General features: G+C 34.3%; 3 protein-coding genes across 3 annotated transcripts; 2 read left to right on the top strand and 1 right to left on the bottom strand.

Moving 5' to 3' along the window:
• The first annotated feature begins 4958 nt into the window (after positions 1–4958).
• Positions 4959–7370, top strand: LOC122606077 (probable protein phosphatase 2C 47). Its single transcript, XM_043779038.1, has 4 exons — positions 4959–5168; positions 5484–5675; positions 6022–6233; positions 6815–7370. Exons 1-4 carry the CDS (start codon positions 4959–4961, stop codon positions 7368–7370), a joined length of 1170 nt encoding a protein of 389 aa, XP_043634973.1.
• Positions 7371–8837: 1467 nt separating this feature from the next.
• LOC122603256 (amino acid transporter AVT3A) lies at positions 8838–10599 on the top strand. Its single transcript, XM_043775917.1, has one exon. The coding sequence runs from the start codon at positions 8958–8960 to the stop codon at positions 10257–10259; it is 1302 nt and encodes a 433-aa protein (XP_043631852.1). The 5' UTR covers positions 8838–8957; the 3' UTR covers positions 10260–10599.
• A 475-nt stretch (positions 10600–11074) lies between these two features.
• Positions 11075–20052, bottom strand: LOC122602918 (actin cytoskeleton-regulatory complex protein PAN1). Its single transcript, XM_043775532.1, has 13 exons — positions 19605–20052; positions 16575–17694; positions 14968–15168; positions 14650–14870; positions 14279–14353; positions 14108–14179; positions 13911–14009; positions 13736–13804; positions 13539–13653; positions 12829–12897; positions 12448–12727; positions 12213–12321; positions 11075–11984 (listed from the first exon to the last, which is right to left on the bottom strand). The coding sequence occupies exons 1-13, from the start codon at positions 19743–19745 to the stop codon at positions 11346–11348; spliced, it is 3210 nt and encodes a 1069-aa protein (XP_043631467.1). The 5' UTR covers positions 19746–20052; the 3' UTR covers positions 11075–11345.
• Positions 20053–20376: the final 324 nt, after the last annotated feature.

The following is a 20376-nucleotide window of genomic DNA, read 5'->3' on the forward strand; positions in this document are numbered from 1 at the left end:
TTTTTAATTTTCCGTTTTCATTTTTCAAGAAAATGAGACGGGTTTTGATCTCTAGAAAACCATTGAAAATCTTAAAAATGCATTTAGTTATAAGTTTGGAAAACACATGATGAGTGCTCCATATCTAAAGTTAAAATTATTTAGAAAATTATAAAAATAAGTTTTCAAATATGTAGCTATAAGTTGGAAAACAAGGTTTTATGTTTTCCATGAAAATTATTATAAATAAATCATATTTGAACACGTACATTTTCCATTTTTTATGTTTATTTTGAAAATTTTTCTAGAAAACACTCTAGTTTTTCACTACTAAACGCACCATAACCCGTTCGTCCTACTAGCAATTGATATTTCATTTTCGTTGTATATCGCTTCATTATTAAGGACCACCACAAAATTCCCAAGTTCGAGTGGAATAATAATGGAACCCAACAAAAACCAAAAAAAGGCTTTGAGGGTATCAAATGATGAACCCGCACCATGTCTTTATATGAGCACTACAAAAATCAATATGTCGTAATGCTTCATATATATCGAGTATTTTGAAATTTGATAAAAGGAAGACATAACATTATATTTAGTTGATATATGTTTTGATAATAGTTTTTAAATTTTTGGTTAAGTTTGTAACCAACATATATGTTTTTGTTAAATAAATAAATATCAACTTACTTTTCATATTACTATTCCGCAAATTACTATCCTAGTAATTACCAAAAATTCGCCTTTATCAAAGACCAAATTAAAAAAGAGCAAAGATTTAGAAGTATGAAATATAATCTCTTTAGCTTAGAAATATGAAACTTCGACAATTGAATATCTAATTAGTTTGGGAAATTCGAAAATATGAACTCTTGTATCTAAAAATATAAAATGGGAAATCTATCATCACTTTTTGGTCTTTCATTGTTCATTGACCTTTTGTATTTTTAATGATGGTTTTAAATTCAATTGCTAATTTTGTTTTTTCATGTTTGTATTCTAATTTAAGCGTGTAATGTCTCAAGAATATGTGCCTATCTTAGGTTTTCTACTGTCTTAGTGGACTAGTGATGAAGTTTATTACTCTTGTCAGTTGTCACTTGATAAACATGTGGTTAGTATGGGATAAGTTGTGTATGGCTATTAGTAGTACATGATACGTGCAAATTATTAGACGGAATATACATAAGATAATAATACAAAACCCATCAATAATGTATGCCACTAGTCGGATGCTATGATATTTTTTTTCATATATTTGAACCATATAAACTATATATTTTGAAAGTTTCAACAACAAAAAAATAAAATTCATAAACGGATAACAAAATACCTTAAAAAAATGCATACACGCACCTGAACCAAAAGTTCATAATCTAGCTCTAACTAATCTAAATTCTAAATAATAAAACTCGTTTTATGTATAAAACAAAATTCCTCATATTCAGTTTTTTAAAACGTGTTGCAAACACTTAAATGAACACACATAAATTGTTGACATTTAAAGATTTCAAAGTCAATATGTAATACTCGTATCAAAGAAGAAAATGTCTATCTTTTAAATGAAATGTTTTCGAAAAATTGAAAAATTTCAAAGGAATTAAATTTGAATGAATGGAATTTAACGAAATGTTTTTTTTATGCAACATTTTAATTTAAGTTTCATTGATAGATATAGTAATTTACATAGAAATATTCAAATCACGAACAAAATGAAATTTATGAATGAAGATTCCACCAAATATTGAAATGTTTACATTCTGACAGAATCATATTTCTTTAACTTTGAACAACCAAACACATTAATAAATGAAATTCAATTTTAATTTCATCATATTCCATCAACACAACCCGAGCATAGCACTCACTACTCCTTAGGGTGCCGAGTGCACCTAAATACTCCCCCCCCCCTTTTGGCTCTCCGCAGTACCGTCTTCGAAAATGTAAAAAGATTTTGAGTCATGGCTCAAGCATAAAAAGTGGGTATCTACAAAATCGAGTCAATGTTAAAATATAAAAGGAAATTATTACAACAGTAAATGTTTTCGGCTTTTCGCCAATAATGCGGATAAGTAAAGCCTCGGTTTGACACTATTTAAAAACTTGTTGAAGTTTTCTCTTATTTTGTTTCTGGCTGTCAGATAAATATATTTTAAGCATATATAGAAAAATAAAAAGTAAAACTCATGAATTTATTAAAATATAAATAAAGTGTATAACAATGATATTCGACCAAACAAACATAAATTAATCTTTACTCTCTAATAAAGCAAAAATCTTCCCCCTATTAAATATTTCATTATTTGAAATACCTTATTTGCTCTTGGATTTTTTTCTTTACGTAACTACCCAAAACTTTTATTTTAATAGTTAATACTTTAAGCCTTTATCTTCTAAAAATTTCCACTATTGCAATTACATCAAGTTCATCAACCTACACCACTTGATACCGCTACCACCACCAATAGTATCTCACCGACACTATTAGATCGTCTTCCCTACCACCGCCGCCTTGCGCGGGGACCATTATTGTAAAATCTAAGGTATAGGTTTCTTTAAATTAGATAAAACGCATAAGTACTAAAGTACATTTCTAATGAATAGAAATGAGACATACTTGGTGGCGTTTCTTTGAAAAGGGACAAGAGGGGGTTTTAATTAATTTTGACCGTGAGTTTACATGTGACCTTTTAAAAACAGTAGTTAATATAGACGTTTAATACTTCAATAACAGTATAGGTAAAAGATATACGTGTCAAAGTCCAAAAATTATATGTCCATAAAAGCTATAAGCCCAAAACAGTAGATACTGTAAAATACAACATAAAAATTGTGGGACCTTTGGGAGAGTGAGACGGGCTCTTCTTTAAGACTATCATTCAATCAACCCAACCTAACTTTTAATTAAAAACTAATATTTTTCTTTCTCACCTATATAATCTAAATTAACTTAAATTTTTACTCACATTCATAACCCAACCTAAATTATTTATTTATTATTTTATTATAATTTATGACTATCTGTATCATTAAAAATAATTATTTTCCTTCAAATAAATAAATAAATTTTAGTATAATCATCTATATATATATATATAAAAACAACAAAAGGAATATACAAAATTAGTAAATATATATATATATATATTGAAATAGCTATGTTTTTAATAAAAATTATGTCAAAACGTTGGTAAAAGAAAAATGAAAAATAACATGTTTTTATTTTTATATAAAAATTTATAAAATATAAAATATCAATGAAAAACCAATAAAGGCTATAAATGAGTATAGGTAATAAAATACTAATAATTGATAACTACTTAAATTGTCACATATGGCACCGGTTTGTAGATAATCGATCTGGGATCGTTTTGCAAGCTAGCTCGAGATGGTTCGTCGTATATATTTATTACTTTTGAATATTATAATTGTCGATCCATAGAATAGTTCACTGATAGCCTAACACCCATTGAGCCTCCTCATAACCTGCCCTGACTCTTAGGGTACTTTCTGTATAGATCCAAGTACTAGCAACTCCCAAATCGGTCAAGTTGGTAGCGCATAACGAATTTTGCAATCTTGTTGGGTGAATGTTGAAAATGTTGAAAAGAACATTACATATTTTTTAATGTAAACAAATTAATATATATATTTTTTAACTCTTTACAAGTATGAAGAAACATGGGTGACGTACAAGTCGTACATATAGTATTATGGATTATCACGTATGTTTCACTAATTTTATGGATTATCAATCAATTGTGAGCTAGCTTGTTTGAGTTCCCATCAATCAATTGAGATTGTCCAGGCAAACTTTTGTCACAAATAAATGTTTAGAATAACATAAAACAATCGAAGATATTATAACATTACTAGTTTATTCGTTTCATGTACACGACACTCGAATCTAATAAAGCTATAATAATCCAGAGCCACGAGCTAGCCTTCTAACAAAAAAATAAAAAAATAAAAAATTTAAAAAGTTAAAAAAACGAAACTTCCTTCAACTTGCATTTTAGGTGGGTAGAAACTTCTTTGTTAATTAGTTAGTAATTAAAAATGAGCATATTTATATACGAGAACAAGTATCCGCGCGTTGCGGCGGTAAAATGTTGATGATGATAAGTCATAAGAGATGGTATGTCACAGAGTGTCATAGCCAAATATCTTAGTCGTACGGGCTCGGACCTCAGATTTAAAAATTCGTCGAAAGTATATCGAATGACATCTCTAATGAAAGAGCATGAAATTTTAAGAATCTCATATAATTTTTATAATTTATCGATGTACGGTTTTTTAGATAAAAGATTTTGAAAGAATTAGAGGAATAAAATGATTTATGGAGGAGAGAGAAAATTGTAGGCATTAATGTATGGTAGATGAATCTCTACTTGGGCCTTAAATTTTCGATACTCCATGAAGGTAAAACATATATTGAAACTGTAATATCGGGGTACTTAATTAACAACACACATGCATATATACACGTAAAAAAAGCCCTTAATTAATTAATTTCAACGGCCATCCTACAACTTCGCTTCCATAATTAAATCACATTTTCCATCTTTTAATTCTTGAAATTTTGCAACAACATTCCCTCTTTTTGTTTCCGGGTTGTTCATGGTCATGGTCATGCACGATTGGCACGTTTTCGGCAAAACACAAGATTGTTATTGATTAGTTAGAAGTTAATTAACGGTTTTTTTGGCATGTGGGCGTGCTTGATTCGGTACGAATTTAGAGACATTTCAATGGAAGCCTATAGTTTAAGATTGCTTAAATGTTTTGATGTGTGGGCTTGTGTTTTGGTTTATATATGGATGAAAAGTTTCATTTGATTTATATATTTATGCTATAGGCGCGTTCTTCGTGAAAGAAGTTTATATTTTTTGTACATATACGCGATATATATTCAATGAATTGAGTGAGAGATTGAGATATAGATCAGCGAGATCGAAAGAGGGAGCTAGGGAGGAATGGGTCCTGGGACAGAGGTGTGGCCTCAATGTACCTCATTGGAAAATAGGTATTCAAGGGAATGTATGCCTCCTATGATAGAAGATGAGGATCCTGAGGATTTGGATAATGATGTGAGCCAAGCTAAGTTTACTAAGCCTCCAAGAAATGGTCCTCCACCGGTGCGACATTGTCTCAGCGAGGCTCTATTAGTTGACACCTCTAATTTGGTAAGTATTTGTATCCCTTTGCCTTTTTGGTGACTGAATTCATCTCATTATTGATCAGTTTTCTCTGGAATTGGAGTTGCGTATATGAAGACGCAGTTTTGAAATCATGATGCATGCATCTATAATGTTGAGTGTTACATTGAACAGATACATTTTGTAGAATTTGTTTGTATAAAAACTTATTCCAATACCAAGTTTGATCATGTGCTTCTTATGTTCTAAGGAGTTATCTACTTTTCTTGAACTGAAATGAGGATCATTCTTATCTCTTTAGAACTTTTAATACTCGTAATAACTCTTTGTTTATTTTCATAGAAAATAACCCAACATTCCGCGCCCAGTTCACCACAGAATGTAAGCTCTCCATTTTTACCTGCATTCCGCTCAGGAAGTTGCTCCGAGATTGGTCCAAAACCATACATGGAGGATGAGTTTATTTGTATTGACGATCTTCAAGAGCACCTAGAAGCAAAATCGGGTCACCCTTTAAATGGAGCATTTTATGGGGTAATTTACTTTCTTTCACAAAAATTGTGTTGTTTTCAATCTTAAATGCTTGAAAAGGTTTTAGCTTGAACCAATCTTACTAAAAACTTTTTCTTGGTTAAATATATAGAACATGGAACAGAGTTGGTTTGTTTTTCACCCAAACCAGATGCTTATTCATAATGTAGGGACATACTGGACTCACTCAATGGTTGTGGCTATGGGGTCCCCTCCCCTAGGGCTTGAACCCCAGATTTTGTGATATTTGTATCAAAGATGCCACACCCATTACCAATTTAGCGACACAACATTGAAGTATAGGTCTAGGTCAAGCATTCTAAACTAATACTCGAGTTGATTAACTCAGGTATTTGATGGACATGGAGGTGTTGATGCTGCTTCATTTACAAAAAGGAACATTCTTGAGTTTATCGTTGAGGATTCTAATTTCCCAAATGGGGTGAAGAAAGCCGTTAAGAATGCTTTTGTCAAAGCTGATCATGCATTAGCAGATGCAGACACTAGTGCACTTGATAACTCATCTGGAACCACTGCTTTAACCGTCCTTATATTAGGAAGGTATGAACTAGCTACTTCGAGTTCGGTTTCATAATCATAGAGATATTTGGATCCGTGTTTTGAAAAGGGCTAACTTACATTGAATGATCATAACCAACTAATCAACTGTAGTGAATTTATATTACAATAATAAGATGATCGGTATTACTGCAATTACCGGTATAAAACTTGTTATTTGAACTCTATATTATCACATAATAAGAAGTCCAGTTAGTTTGTTTATGCAAGCATTTTTAAATTTGATTATGTGACTTCAAGTTGTTACAATAACTTGGTAAGTTACAAGAGACAAGTTCAAACTCCCTAATCGAATGATACAAGAATCTATCTTGACCTACTCAACTTTATGTTGGTTTGTTTGTGTCAAAATTGTTGGTAACTGGCAACCCAAACTGGCCCACAATCGGGCTGCCTATTTGTAATGTGGGGGCATATCATGCTAACTCAACGGTTGTGGCTTTAGGGGTGCCAGGGTTTGAACCAATGACCTTGTGCTATTTGTGGCAAAGATGTCTGGCCCATTACCAATTGAGCTAGATGCCATTGGCTTATGTTGGTTTGTTGACTATGCTTATTGACAGAAATATGATAATTGCAAATGCTGGAGACTCGAGGGCTGTACTTGGCAAGCGTGGCAGAGCAATCGAACTTTCAATAGACCATAAACCAAGTTGCACGTCAGAGAAAAATAGGATAGAAAAACTAGGAGGGGTTATATATGATGGCTACCTAGATGGTCAACTATCCGTGGCACGTGCTCTAGGAGACTGGCACATGAAGGGTCCAAAAGGTTCAGATGGCCCGTTAAGTGCAGAGCCTGAGTTAAAAGAGTTAACCTTGACTGAAGAAGATGAATTTTTGATAATTGGTTGTGATGGTTTATGGGATGTGATGAGTAGCCAATATGCTGTGACAATAGTAAGGAAAGAACTTATGGTTCATAATGATCCTGGAAAATGCTCAAGAGAACTTGTTAGTGAGGCTTTAAAGAGGAATAGTTGTGACAATCTAACGGTCGTCGTTGTTTGTTTCTCGGTGGAGCCACCACCGAAGATTGAAATACCAAGATCGTACAAGAGAAGGACTATTTCGGTAGAAGGATTGGATGTATTGAAGGGTGTTTTGCATCATGTTTGAATGCTTTTCTGAGAGTATAACATAACAAAGATATCATATTTCTTCAAAATGATGCATTTTTCTCACAAATGTATAAGTGAGAATCAAAGGAAGGCTTTGAGTGATTATTGTAATAAATCTGTTTGATTTCTTTAAGGGGTATCACCAAAAAATTTCTCCCTGGTACATGAGGGAAAGACATGCAAGAAGTTATTCAATTTTCGACAGCATAAACTCGAAGTTGTTATTATGTACTAGGATTATGACTTTTAATTTTCAATTTGTTCCAGTTTTGGTAGAAGTTTGTACAAATTTCTACATTAAGTAGCTTTATCAATTAATATTTATTGAGTTAGTTGCAATAACAATATACATTAATACATGTATTTTTTAACTACAATTTTCTTACAACACCTACATATACTTCTGTATAAAGAAATGATCTCTGTACGCTTACTCCAGTGTTTATCAAATTTTTCTACTATCCTTACGTCCATTTACGGAACTACATATAAAAAAGGTAGCCCGGGCTACTAGTAGCTAAATTTTAGGATGATTTCTCTTAATAATGGTATATTTTTTATCAGTGTTACGAATCAGATAAATATGAGATACCGCTTAATGTATCTAATTTTAAACTTTTGAAAGATTTTATCATCAATATGACCTTTAAAGAGGTGTTTGTGTATATACATATGAAAATAATACTACCAAAAGTGACAAATTCTCTTAAAACCAGCCAAAAATAAACAAAACTCCTTTAAAAAATGTTAAAAATTGTTTCACACAGAACTTTATCGTACTTTACGGCGATATGCAGTTAGTGAAAAAAAATTTTGCTACGAATCATATTCAAATCTTAAAATTTGTGGGTTATTATTTACTAGATGAAAAAGTTTAGTACAACATTTACATTACGCTTAAAAAAATCTTATATGTAATTTTTTTTAATAAATTTTAAGATTTTATAATTCTTTTTGTATTTGACACCGTTATAAATAAATCTAATTTATTTAATAAATAAATGAAAGTTAGGTATAATGTACAACATAAGTACAAATGTAATACTTTTAGCAAGTGCAAATGATTCGAAAATCGCCATCATGTCTCCCACCTGACCTATATTTAATTTCTTCAACACAAATCACATTTTTCTCCTTTTTTTTTTTTCCATCCCACTTGATATATTTTACATTTTGTATATTTTTTTACTTTATATATCAATTTAGTTAGATCAAATAGTTAAATTTATTATCTTTGAAAACAAAGATCAAAAGTTCAACTCTATGCCTAATAAAACCGGAGGTCATATTCTACTTTGAGTCTTGGAGTAAAAAGAGTTAAAAGACGGTTTATATCTCGAACTCCTCCATATATCGTCGAAAATAGTATTAAAACACAAAACTCATTAAAAAAAAAAAAAAAACCGTCATTCTTACTTTACTTTCATCTACCCCTTCTTAATTTTTAGTATAATTTCATCTCCACAAGACGTGTCTAATTTCCTCTCCTAAAAACCTATACATACAACACATTATCTCTATATATATACAGATCTGAAACCCCAGAAAAACCATTTCCAAATTTCAACTATCAAATCCATCAATTATGACTTTCAAAGAAACAAAAAAAGACGAAGCAAGTTCATCAACCCACATCCTAAATCTCCCACCAACTGAAACAACCCCACTTATAAAACCATCATCCCAAAAACATCTTTCATCAAATTTCAAAACCTTTGCCAATGTTTTCATCGCCATTGTCGGCGCCGGCGTTCTGGGTCTTCCCTACACTTTCAAACGCACCGGTTACGCCACCGGAACTCTCACCGTCTTCGCCGTTGCTTACTTTACAAACCATTGTATGCTGCTTTTAGTCAAGACCCGAAAAAAACTTGAATCCGTAAACGGGTTTTCAAAAATTAACTCATTTGGTGATTTGGGCTTTGTTGTTGCTGGCCCAATTGGCAGGTCTGCTGTTGATGTAATGATTGTACTTTCACAGGCTGGATTTTGTGTTAGTTATTTGATTTTTGTATCTAATACTTTGGTTAATATATTTGATTTGGAATTAGTTAATGGTGTTAGTAATTTTCGGGTTTTCGGATTGTCTGCGAAAACATTTTATATATGGTTATGTTTTCCTTTTCAATTAGGATTGAATGCTATTCCAACTTTGACACATTTAGCCCCTATAAGTATATTTGCTGATATAGTTGATATAGGTGCAATGGGTGTTGTTATGGTTGAGGAAGTTATGATATATGTGAATTCGAGTAATGTGTTGAAAGCGTTTGGTGGGTTTTCGGTTTTCTTTTATGGGCTTGGGGTGGCGGTTTATGCGTTTGAAGGGATCGGGATGGTGTTGCCGTTGGAATCAGAGACGGCGAAGAAAGATAAGTTTGGGAATGTGTTGAGTGTGACTGTTGGGTTTATTGCGTTGATGTTTGCGGCGTTTGGTGTAATTGGTTATTTTGCGTTTGGTGATGAGACGAAGGATATTATTACTACGAATTTAGGGGAAGGGTGGTTGAGTGGTGTGGTTCAGTTGGGACTTTGTTTGAATTTGTTTCTTACGTTTCCGATCATGATGAATCCGGTTTATGAGGTTTTTGAAAGGATGTTTTGTGATGGGAAGTATAGTTTGTGGGTGAGATGGGGTATGGTTTTAGTGGTGACTTTTGTGGCGCTTTTGGTACCTAATTTTGCGGATTTCTTGTCTTTGGTTGGAAGTAGTGTTTGTATTGTATTAGGGTTCGTGTTGCCTGCGTTGTTTCATTTGATGGTGTTTAGAGATGAATTGAGTATAATTTGGTGGATCAAAGATGGAGCGTTTATTGTTTTTGGTGTGCTTTTGGCTGTTACCGGCACATGGACTTCTTTGCAGGAGATTTTTGCACCTAAGGCTTGAAGAGCTAACGGCAGTCATTTCATTGTCAAATCTTAAAACGCGCAGTCAAAAGGTGAAGTGATGAGATTGTTGACATTGGTTTTGCTTGTGAAGATATTCTAGCATGGATTGAAATGGTGTATGTTTTGTGGATATGCAAGGGGTTATATTAATAATGTACCTTCGATTTGACAACCTTGATTCATGATTGTGAATTATTTAAGCCATGCTTAAACGATGCTACCTAATGATGATTGAATCTAAAGGATTGAATGTATGAAGGTAAAATTTGTGTTTCTATGTATGTTAAGCAATTTATACAATATATGTACTGTTCAAATGAAGAAACTTTTCTTGAAAAGTCTTGTTTGTTTCTGTTGGCAACTACCTGTGCTCAGAATTAATGCATAATTTCTGGCATTAATCACATGTACTTAAGCCAAATGTATGCGAGGTGTGATTCGTCTCTACTCGTACCCATAAATTATAAGCTTCTTTGTGCTTGCGGTTTGCATGCTTTACCCCAGACTCGGTAAACTGCAAATGGGGTTTGCAAGATTACTCATGCATTTACATTATAAGGATTAATGTTTCACTAATTGATTGACCTGAGATGACAACAAATGAATAATTAAAAAAATGACATGACATTTATAGAATTTCTTCGCAAGCTTTTACCGTACTTTTCAGTTTGACTTTAATGCTTTGGTTTTGTTTGACTCCGATAACCACACTTAATAAGAGCACAGTACTGTTTAAAAAAAAAAAACAATATAGGCACAGTCGGACAAAGTGGATGTGTAATTTGCAACAGATATTAACAAAACAAGGAATGCTAATCATAGAACAATGACTGAAGATAGCAAAACCAATGCCCATAAACATGAGCTTATATTTTTACAAATGTGGCAAAAGGTATCAGCTGATAAACTTGAATATACATATATATATCCATATATAGAAATAAAGAATTAGACCTCAAACTGAATGTCGCACACACTTTTAACATCAAACAGCTACGTACACCCACATCAACGTACCTCGAAAACAGGGATATGCAGAGTCCCAGCAGCCGAACATGTATAATATATAATCAATTTGCAAATGCTAGAATGCCTTCCAACCATCTACCGAATCTCTTCTTGGTGTTTCACTATCCCCTATACTCCTAAAAGGGTCGTGTGACCCAAAAGGATCTGCATCATCGGAGGACGGGAATCCATGATTAAAGTCCGAAGATTCATTGGTGCTTCTCATGGAATCATACCTTGAGTAAGATTCACTAGGCTGAAAGAGTGAATGACCAAAATCAGAATCAGAATCTTGTGCCGTGCTACGGAATGAATCAAATCTCGGAAAGGAGTCACGTGGGTTGCTGCTGGCGAAGGAGTCATATCTAGAGAAGCTGTTGAATGAATGATCTTCTGGACCATCATTGGCAAACATGGGTGTGCTGGGAACTGATTCTGCAAACACTGAATTAAATGGGCGCCGTGGTGAACCAACATTACTATAAGCAGGTGTGCTAGGAACTGATTCATCAAAAGATGACGAAGCGAATGGGCCAGTGTTATGGAACAAGTTGTTTCCAACTGGGGATCCAGCATAACTATAAGCTGGGGTGCCTGGAACTGATTCAAATATATATGTGCTCTGCCTTGGAATATCTGTTCTTATGGGGTTTAGGCCCCAGTTATTAGAAGAATCAAATAATGTATTACCACGAAGACCCTCTTCATCCAAATCCTGCAAAAGATAAATTTTGGAACTATGAAATTGACATCATCTTACTAGAACAGAAATATCAAGTAAAATTTCTACACTTAACCAGAGTGCGATTACATTTTGGGTCACGGTGGAGAAAAGAATTGCCACCAAGGGTGGAGTTTATGCGATTACATTTTCACAAATTATCCAAAATCACAGATTCTTGCGATTGCCTTTAAACCTGAACTATAAAAATTCATCAAATACCTGAGCACTTGTAGCAGCAACATCCAAAGTAGAATCTAAACTGAAATTGCTGTCAAATGTAGCCCTACTTGGCTCATCAAAAGTTCTTTCATCCGAGAATGCAGATTCACTGCACCAACAGAAACATACAAATTCAGAGAATGAACCCCACTATTTTTTACATATCACCCTCTTAAACTTTCAAATAATGACATATATAACACAGTGGCTTTTTATATAAACTTGAGTGGCAAACCTCTGGGTGTTTACAGAACGCGGTGAGCTATCACGGAATATCCTCGGGCTCTCTGTTGAATTGACACTCACAGGACTATCAGGTGGAGTTTTTTCATGTTGCTCAACTGGCTTGCTGTCTGATTGGGCCTTTTCAGATTTCTCTTTAGTGTCTACAGATGAGACGGTAGTCGAATTTTCATCTCGAAAAGCAGATTTGTTTTGAACTGGCAAGGACTTCTCTTTTGGAGGGGCTATAACGTTTTGCACATCAAGTGTGAGCTCTTTCACATATGTATATCCTGCAAAGTTATATACATTTATCATTATTTAGAATCAATATTAAGGTACATTTTGAAGCTCATGTGACAGAAGAATAGGTCGTCATTGGTTTTTGGTCTACCTTCATCTTCGAATTTATCCCAATTTTCATCCCAATCAGCTGCTCCCTCTTGAATGCCAACTTGCCAGCCTGAAATATTTCATCAAGAACAAAAACTTAAGTAAACGGATGCACCATGCAGAGATTTGAGAAACCGATTAACTTCTGAGTGGCTAAAGTGCAAAGAAGACTCAAACCAAACCAATTTAACATCTGAATACAACAGATACTTCTCTGAATCGCAAATTCCTGTCTTGTGCATCAAATTATAGTTGATATTCATGGAGAAGATATAGCAAATAGACAAATCAAGAAGTACGGAAAAGTACAAAGAAACATTGAAACAATTACCCTGAGGTAGTAAACTATAAATAAGAAACCCAATATCTGCAGCAACTATAACTGCTTAGTCAGATGGAATGTACATGTTACATAATTTGTAAGGTAAACAGCAAATGCAGTAAGTAGTGTACGCCAAACATCAATATTGCCACACCCTTCAATTATAATCAAGCATTGGCAACATCACAGACCATGATTCAAGTAACATGTTCTTAAGAAATGGAGAAATACGAAATGTTTAATATAGAAAAAAGCATTGCATGAGCAAACAGAGTTCAGCACCAAAGATATGTACGGGTAAAAATAATAAAAGTGGAAAGTAACCACTAGTTACTAGATTGCAGATTTCAACAAAATGTTGGAACGAGATATGGTGGAAACTAAATTACCGAAAGGCAGCTCAACCAGCAATGTTGGTTTCCCACGCAGACCATACATTTTGCAGCGTTCATTTAAGGCTTTCACTTGTTCCTCAAGATCTGCTTGTATGCGATCAACACGGGCCTAGAAATCAAGAAAAAAGTGGCTATGATTTTTTTGCAACGAGATGAATTGCTTAACACTAAATATGCTGATAGCAAAATACCTGAAGTTCATCAGGTTTACCATCCTGCTCCAGCTTCACAATTGCTCGGTAAAGCTCCATCTTTTTCTCCTAAACACATTAAGCACAAAGACATTTATTAGGCGTCAGCTTCAAAAAGGGTAACATGTGTGTCTGATTGCATCTAAAAGTTCAACCAAAGTAGCTAATAGTGAACCTGAATATCACGAAAAGTTGCCTCCTCAATAGTTAATTTGGAAGCTACATCTCCAGACTGCTTGTATTTTTCTTCATATTTCTTTGACAGTAGATCAACCTGTAAAACAACTTGCTCAGTCTCCACTAAAATTGTATTTTTCTTCATATATTAAGAGAAATTTTTTTTTAATTTTTATTGTATATTCAGGAATATACCTCTCTCTTATCAGCAGACACCCTTTCTGTAATCTCATTTAACCGAGTATCACATCGGCTCTTGTACAAAACCTGACATTGAAATTGAAAAATGTAACATAGAGTAGAAATCTTAGAACAACTCTAACTATAAAACAAATGCTTAAACCGAAAATAAAGGAGAGAACTTACAATTTCCTGCATCTTGTTCCTGTAAAACTCAATCTTTTGTTTAGCTTCCAAAATCTCTTTTTCAAGTTCACCAACCTGACCCAGAGAATCAGAAATGTGTATTTGTCCAAGTCAGATAAATTCCAGGTGACAATAAAACTGACGTCAATTGTTTTGAACTTTTACATTATTGCAATTCTTTATGTTCAGCTGCTGATATGAGTTATCGCATCAGGAGCAAACAAAATTACACAACGGGGAGAACAATAAGAACAAAAGTGGCATAGACATTTCCCATTTGACTAAACTTAGTGATTATCCACAAATTACATGCCACTAGCTGTAAGATTAAAGTTATACACTAAGTAGATAGGTGGAACTATGAATTTCACCTTTTTATCTGCCTCTGTTGCCTCCTGGAACTTTGAGTTCAATGAACTCTGCTCCTCATTACTAAGTTGGTCCACTAAATGCTTCTCAAGAACAGGAACTCTAGGCTTTTGATGTCTTGGCTGCACATCTTCATCAATAGGTAATGGAACTGGACGAGGTGGCCTTGCTGCAACGTGACTGACCTGACGTTGGGCAGTCATCCTATGTCCTTGTTGGACACCTAAGCAGAAAGAATCAGATTTGATGAGCAAAAATAAGACATGACTTTCTGTTCAACATTTGAAAGAATGACAAGCATCACAATTGTTAGCATCTACCTGGAGGACCATATGCAGGAAGTGGTTGACCTGATGGAGGCAATGGTGTCCCCTCGAAAATAACACCAGCTGGAAGCACCTTAGGCAGAGGATGGCCTTCTCTGAACCGCTCCATAAGGTAGAGAGCAATACAGAATTCCTTCAAAGAAAGCATGCTGTCTTTGTCCTGGTCAGACAAGTCCCACACCTGCTTTAGAATATCTGTTATCCAAAAATAGCAATAAATTAACGAGATTGCAGACAGCGACATCGAGATGCTACAAACAGATAAAACAAATGACAAGTTTTTGTTTTAATTCATGGGTTCAATAAATACATAAGTTCAGATTCCATGAAGGCACAACCTTAAACATTAAATTTTTGGCCAACTAAACTAGTCACCCTCTTATGATGAATCCATAATTCCATATGCATATATGTTCTCACCTACTGATTGCACTAAAGTCTGATTAAGTCTTAAACTATGGTGAGATATCACTAACATGGAGCACATAACATTGATATAAAGGACGTGGCCTAAATCAAATATAATATAATTATGGCTTGAGAATTACAAGAATATAAAAACCTTGATGATCTTTCTATTTGATACACACATAAAACTAATAAAAACATTACAAATAATCTAAGACTACTTGGTTTTATCTAGACCTAGGATTTTAAAGATTCGCATAATCAAATTAAGTTTACCTTCTCAGGGCAATCAACATCAATATTGATGAATCTTAACTTGGATTATTCAAAGAATATACTTCAATACACAAATGCATAAATAACAAGAAGCATTATGCTAGACATTCAGCTGCAGTAAATCATAAATTACACAAGGGAATTCAATTAGCATATACGCAATAGGTCATTTAACATGTTCAACTAAAGAAATCTAACACTGATTTGCATCAATCTTTACAGAAGACTTCATCCACTTATCCATAATATTTTCCTGCAGTTCGTCTAACTGATCAGTTTCTAGGATATCTAAATAGCTGATGTTAACTGTCTGAACATTCAATACTTCTAGAAAATGGAAACAATACTGTGATTACTAGTTTGTTCAAGCAATTGATACTTTTGTCATAGTGCCATAATCACACATCAGCTATGCCACTCCAACATTTCCGTTCTACTCTCAACGAACTAAAATCATATTCAACTACTGAGCTTAAATTGTTATCATATTCCCATACCAACCATATTCTATATACTGGAAAACACAATGAAAAATACACTTATTTTTTATTCCATTTCCTATATGCTATTCCAAAATTGTTAAGTTTCAATGTAAGCATCAATGAGTAAGATCTTAATTCGTTTCAATTGGCATTTGGGAACATGGTTACATTAGTACTTGGCAAGGGGAAGAGAGAGGCTATATAATTTGACTAACGTTACTTTCATATATTGAAAGGTTCTCGAATTAAGAATATCTATTAATGTTCCCAATTTCCCTACCTATATCTTTCTTTATGTTTCTGAATCAATAGCCTCTGAGATTTTCCCATAGAAATAAGTAAGGACTATTTGTTATCAAAAACTCAAAATGATAAGGGTTATATCCTTTAAGAGAACTGACTCAATAAAGCAAGAGAAAATAATGCACTGTCTACCTCTAGGCAACCTCCAGCTTAAGAACAGAGTGCGCGCCTGTTCACCCGTAATTTTTCCATCTTTGTCTTTATCTACTTCCACAAATACCTTGGTGTACTTTTGAACATTAGACTGTGTCATTTTTGGCCAAGGTTGCAAAGATTGACTAGAAGGAACATTATTAGCTCTAACAGGAGCAACGGGTGTATTCGGAACAGGAATTTGCTGATTGTATTTAAAAGTTGACTGCATTTGCTGGTTCTGACCAACTGTTTGTTGTTGGGTAATACTTGTTTGAGAGGGCTGGCTAGGTACATTAGCAAAATTGGTCATAGCCGGCCGAGAACCGTTGGTTGATGAGACATTTAGGCCAGTACCCTGAGATGAGGCAGTAAATAAATTATCACCAAAGGCCGAACTAGACAAGGAACCATTCCTTGCAACATGGCTGCTTGAATCTTTAGTTTCAGTCCCACTCGCAGCAACAGCATGACCATTTGGTTTGAAAGCAAGATTTTCGGATAAGCTGGTAGACCCCTGTGGTCTCGGTTGTACTGTGACTGACTGCCCTGATGATGTAAGCCCACTATTAGAAACTTGAGATGATACCCCAGATGTGGGACCAGTATTCCTCTCACCAAGCCAATCATTGAAGAGACTTGAAGTTGAAGGACGGGGAGGCGCTGTGAGTCCACTTGCCAGACCATGACTCGCTCCATGCTGAGGTTGCAATGTGGAGTTAGGAAGAGGTGTCCCATATGGCCTCATATCTTGACTTTGTTGAGACGAATAGCCCTGTGGGCCCCTTATACTCATACTTTGAGAAGCTACTGGAGCACTAGCACGTATCTGTGGGACAGTTGGACCCGCAGTTATACCCATACTATGAGAAGCTACTGGAGCACTACCACGCACCTGTGTTGGAGCGGCAGTCACATTCAAGTTTGACTGAGTGGTCAAGGCTCCAAGATTGATTTGAGGAGCAGGAATTTTAGCAGAAGCAGGTCCATACAATGCTGCTTTCACCATATCTGGAGTAAGGTCTCTTTTACTTTGTGCAACTGTTACAAGTTTAAGAGCGTTGTAAAACTCTGCCCGCCCAAGGAAACCGGTTCGGTTTTGATCAGCATGTGTCCATATCTGCATGATAAATCACAATTTGTTAATAAGACAAGCCTTGCGCAGATAAAGAGACATACGGAATCACATAGCAATGCAGAAGGCTATAACTCTGTTTATGATGGTAAAAGAACTAGCGTCTCAACATAAAAGTTTCCGCATAGGAAAACTTGGATTGGGTAAATAACAAGACTAAAACTTAATTGGAGAAACTACGATGTGCTTTAGATTAGCATCGCAACATACATTATGCCATTATAGCACAACAGATCATGGCCGTGGTTTGTAAAACTGAATGAATGATGAATAAGTGCCTAAAATTAAAGTGGCGGACTGGCAGGTGGTTCAAACTTCAAAAAGCACTATTAGAGAATCATTTTAGACGAAACGTAATAACTGCAAGTGCTCTGAATGTTTAAAAAAATCAAGTAACCTTATCACGTGCCGCCACCAATGGTCAAGTGTTGGTAGATGTAGCAAAAATAAATATGATATTCATTTGCAATTGTTACAAAAAGGCAACGGTTACACAACTTTATTTCAATAGTCATGAGCAGTCAAGTATATAAGTAAGTGTTTGAACATGTTACATGCTCCATGAAAGATTCTTCAAAAAAATTGGGTCAATCAAAATAAAAGGATGTACACAAAAATCAAAAGTCTATATGATATGCACAAATGACGAGAAAAGGATAAAGTGATATGGCTTATATGGGGTGAGTCGATGGGTATCCAATCGTGGTACCGGGCCTAGGGTTTCCCCCGTGCGACTATCTCCACTATAGAAATAAAAAGTAAATAAAGATCAAATTCACTAGTAAATACTAGAAAAAGGATGATTACAACTAAAAGAAATAGAATATAGATGAGTGATAAAGTGTAACAGAGTATTATGTCCTCAAGAAGAAGAATGATTTTGTCTTTTAAGAAAACAAAGCTTAACCCTCAGTAAATATTTAAGACATAGGCAGGGTAATATGTGCGGATAATGATTAGAAGATGTCTAAATCAAGAAATGATTAGACAATGCAATGACTCAATAAAAGCCAAACAAATAGAGCAAGTTATTTTTATTTCGTGCTTTGGAGCACTATAGAGATTTGCCATTATCCTTAGCTATAACTAGAGGCTGCTTGTTTGTAATGTGAACAAGTCTTAATGAATTAGTATACATCAACACAAGATAGGTGTTCTAAGTTCAAGTAAGGGTTGTACACGAAAATAATATCCAAGGGAAGTACTTTAAGATACGTACTTCATAGTATACATCTTAAAGTACCACTTGACCATCTATCTTCTATTTTATTTACCATGAAAGTATTGTTAGGTTATAAACCATAAGATAAACGATAGATAACTTGTTTAAACATTCTTATTCACATGAAATTTCCTTAATTTCTCGTTAGTCCAATCACCTTGTCGAATTCCATTTCATCCACAACATGTGAACTACATTTAAATAACTCATCACTTTATTAACTTACGTATGGCTTTAAAAAATCATTTCTGCAACACTTGTATTATGCTTGCATAACAGTTCCAACAGATTATAATCACTGTAACACCGGATACACCAACTTACGACAACTAATAGCTCGGTATTATATAAGTTAAAAATCTACAGTATTCAAACATTATGCGACAAACACGCACATCACACACAACACATTCCGCATTTCTGCCGTACAGACAACGCCTCATTCATTATACTTGCAAAAAATTAACACTATTTAACTACAAATTCGACAAATCGGCAATCGGATCTTATAACACTAACTAACTAGTAACTAGTGATAGATCCTATGATCTAGTAATTCCATAATACAAGTAGTCATATCTAAAAACAGACACAAATATCAAACCCTAACTTCATCTCACACACACACACATATATATACATATATATAGCTATATAGATATAGAAAAATAACCTGAGCGAGAACTGGAGTCGGCAAACCAGAGGCTTTAAAAAAAGTAACAGCTTCAGAGCCACTAATCTGGCCATCGTGATCTAAATCAGCTCGTTTGAAGTATAATTCGAACTGATCCATATTCGGTCCACTAACCGCCATCTAATCACGATTAAGGATTAATTAACAGATCTAACTGATTTCATAAAACGGTTTTTTTATTTAAAAAAAAAAAATACTGGAATTGTGGATATTTTTTTATTTTTTGTTTTGGAGTGGATATATAAGATCTGAAATTGTAAGTAATGAAAATGAAAGGTTTAGTAATGATAATAATTAGGGTTCGCTGGATCGAGAGAGAGAAAAAGAGGGAATTGTGTCAGAGTCATTAGTTGGCTTTCGTCGGCCGGGGAAGGGCTTAAAATGTAAATTTCAGAGTGTGTGTTTTTTTGGATGGACACTGCCGTGGCGACCGATGTCAATTATTTTGTGCGGGTTTGGGGAAATTAATTAAGTCGAGTGGGAATTAAAGTGCTATGCTTTGCAATTTTGCGTCTTACGGTTATTGTATTAAAACTAATACGATAGCTATATAAATTCGAATATGCCTTCCTGGATATGAAATAAATTATGGTTAAAGTAAACTAATCATCATCAAAGCTAAACTAGATCTATACCCGGTTGTTGACCAGGTTAGAAACTGTATATATATATGTTTGAAACTATTGATGCAAGTTATTTTATGACCGTTTATTTTATGACCAATCTTAAACATGTGTTTTTTTTGTAACTT

Source organism: Erigeron canadensis, chromosome 6, assembly GCF_010389155.1.
Source record: "Erigeron canadensis isolate Cc75 chromosome 6, C_canadensis_v1, whole genome shotgun sequence".
NCBI classification, from domain to species: domain Eukaryota; kingdom Viridiplantae; phylum Streptophyta; class Magnoliopsida; order Asterales; family Asteraceae; genus Erigeron; species Erigeron canadensis.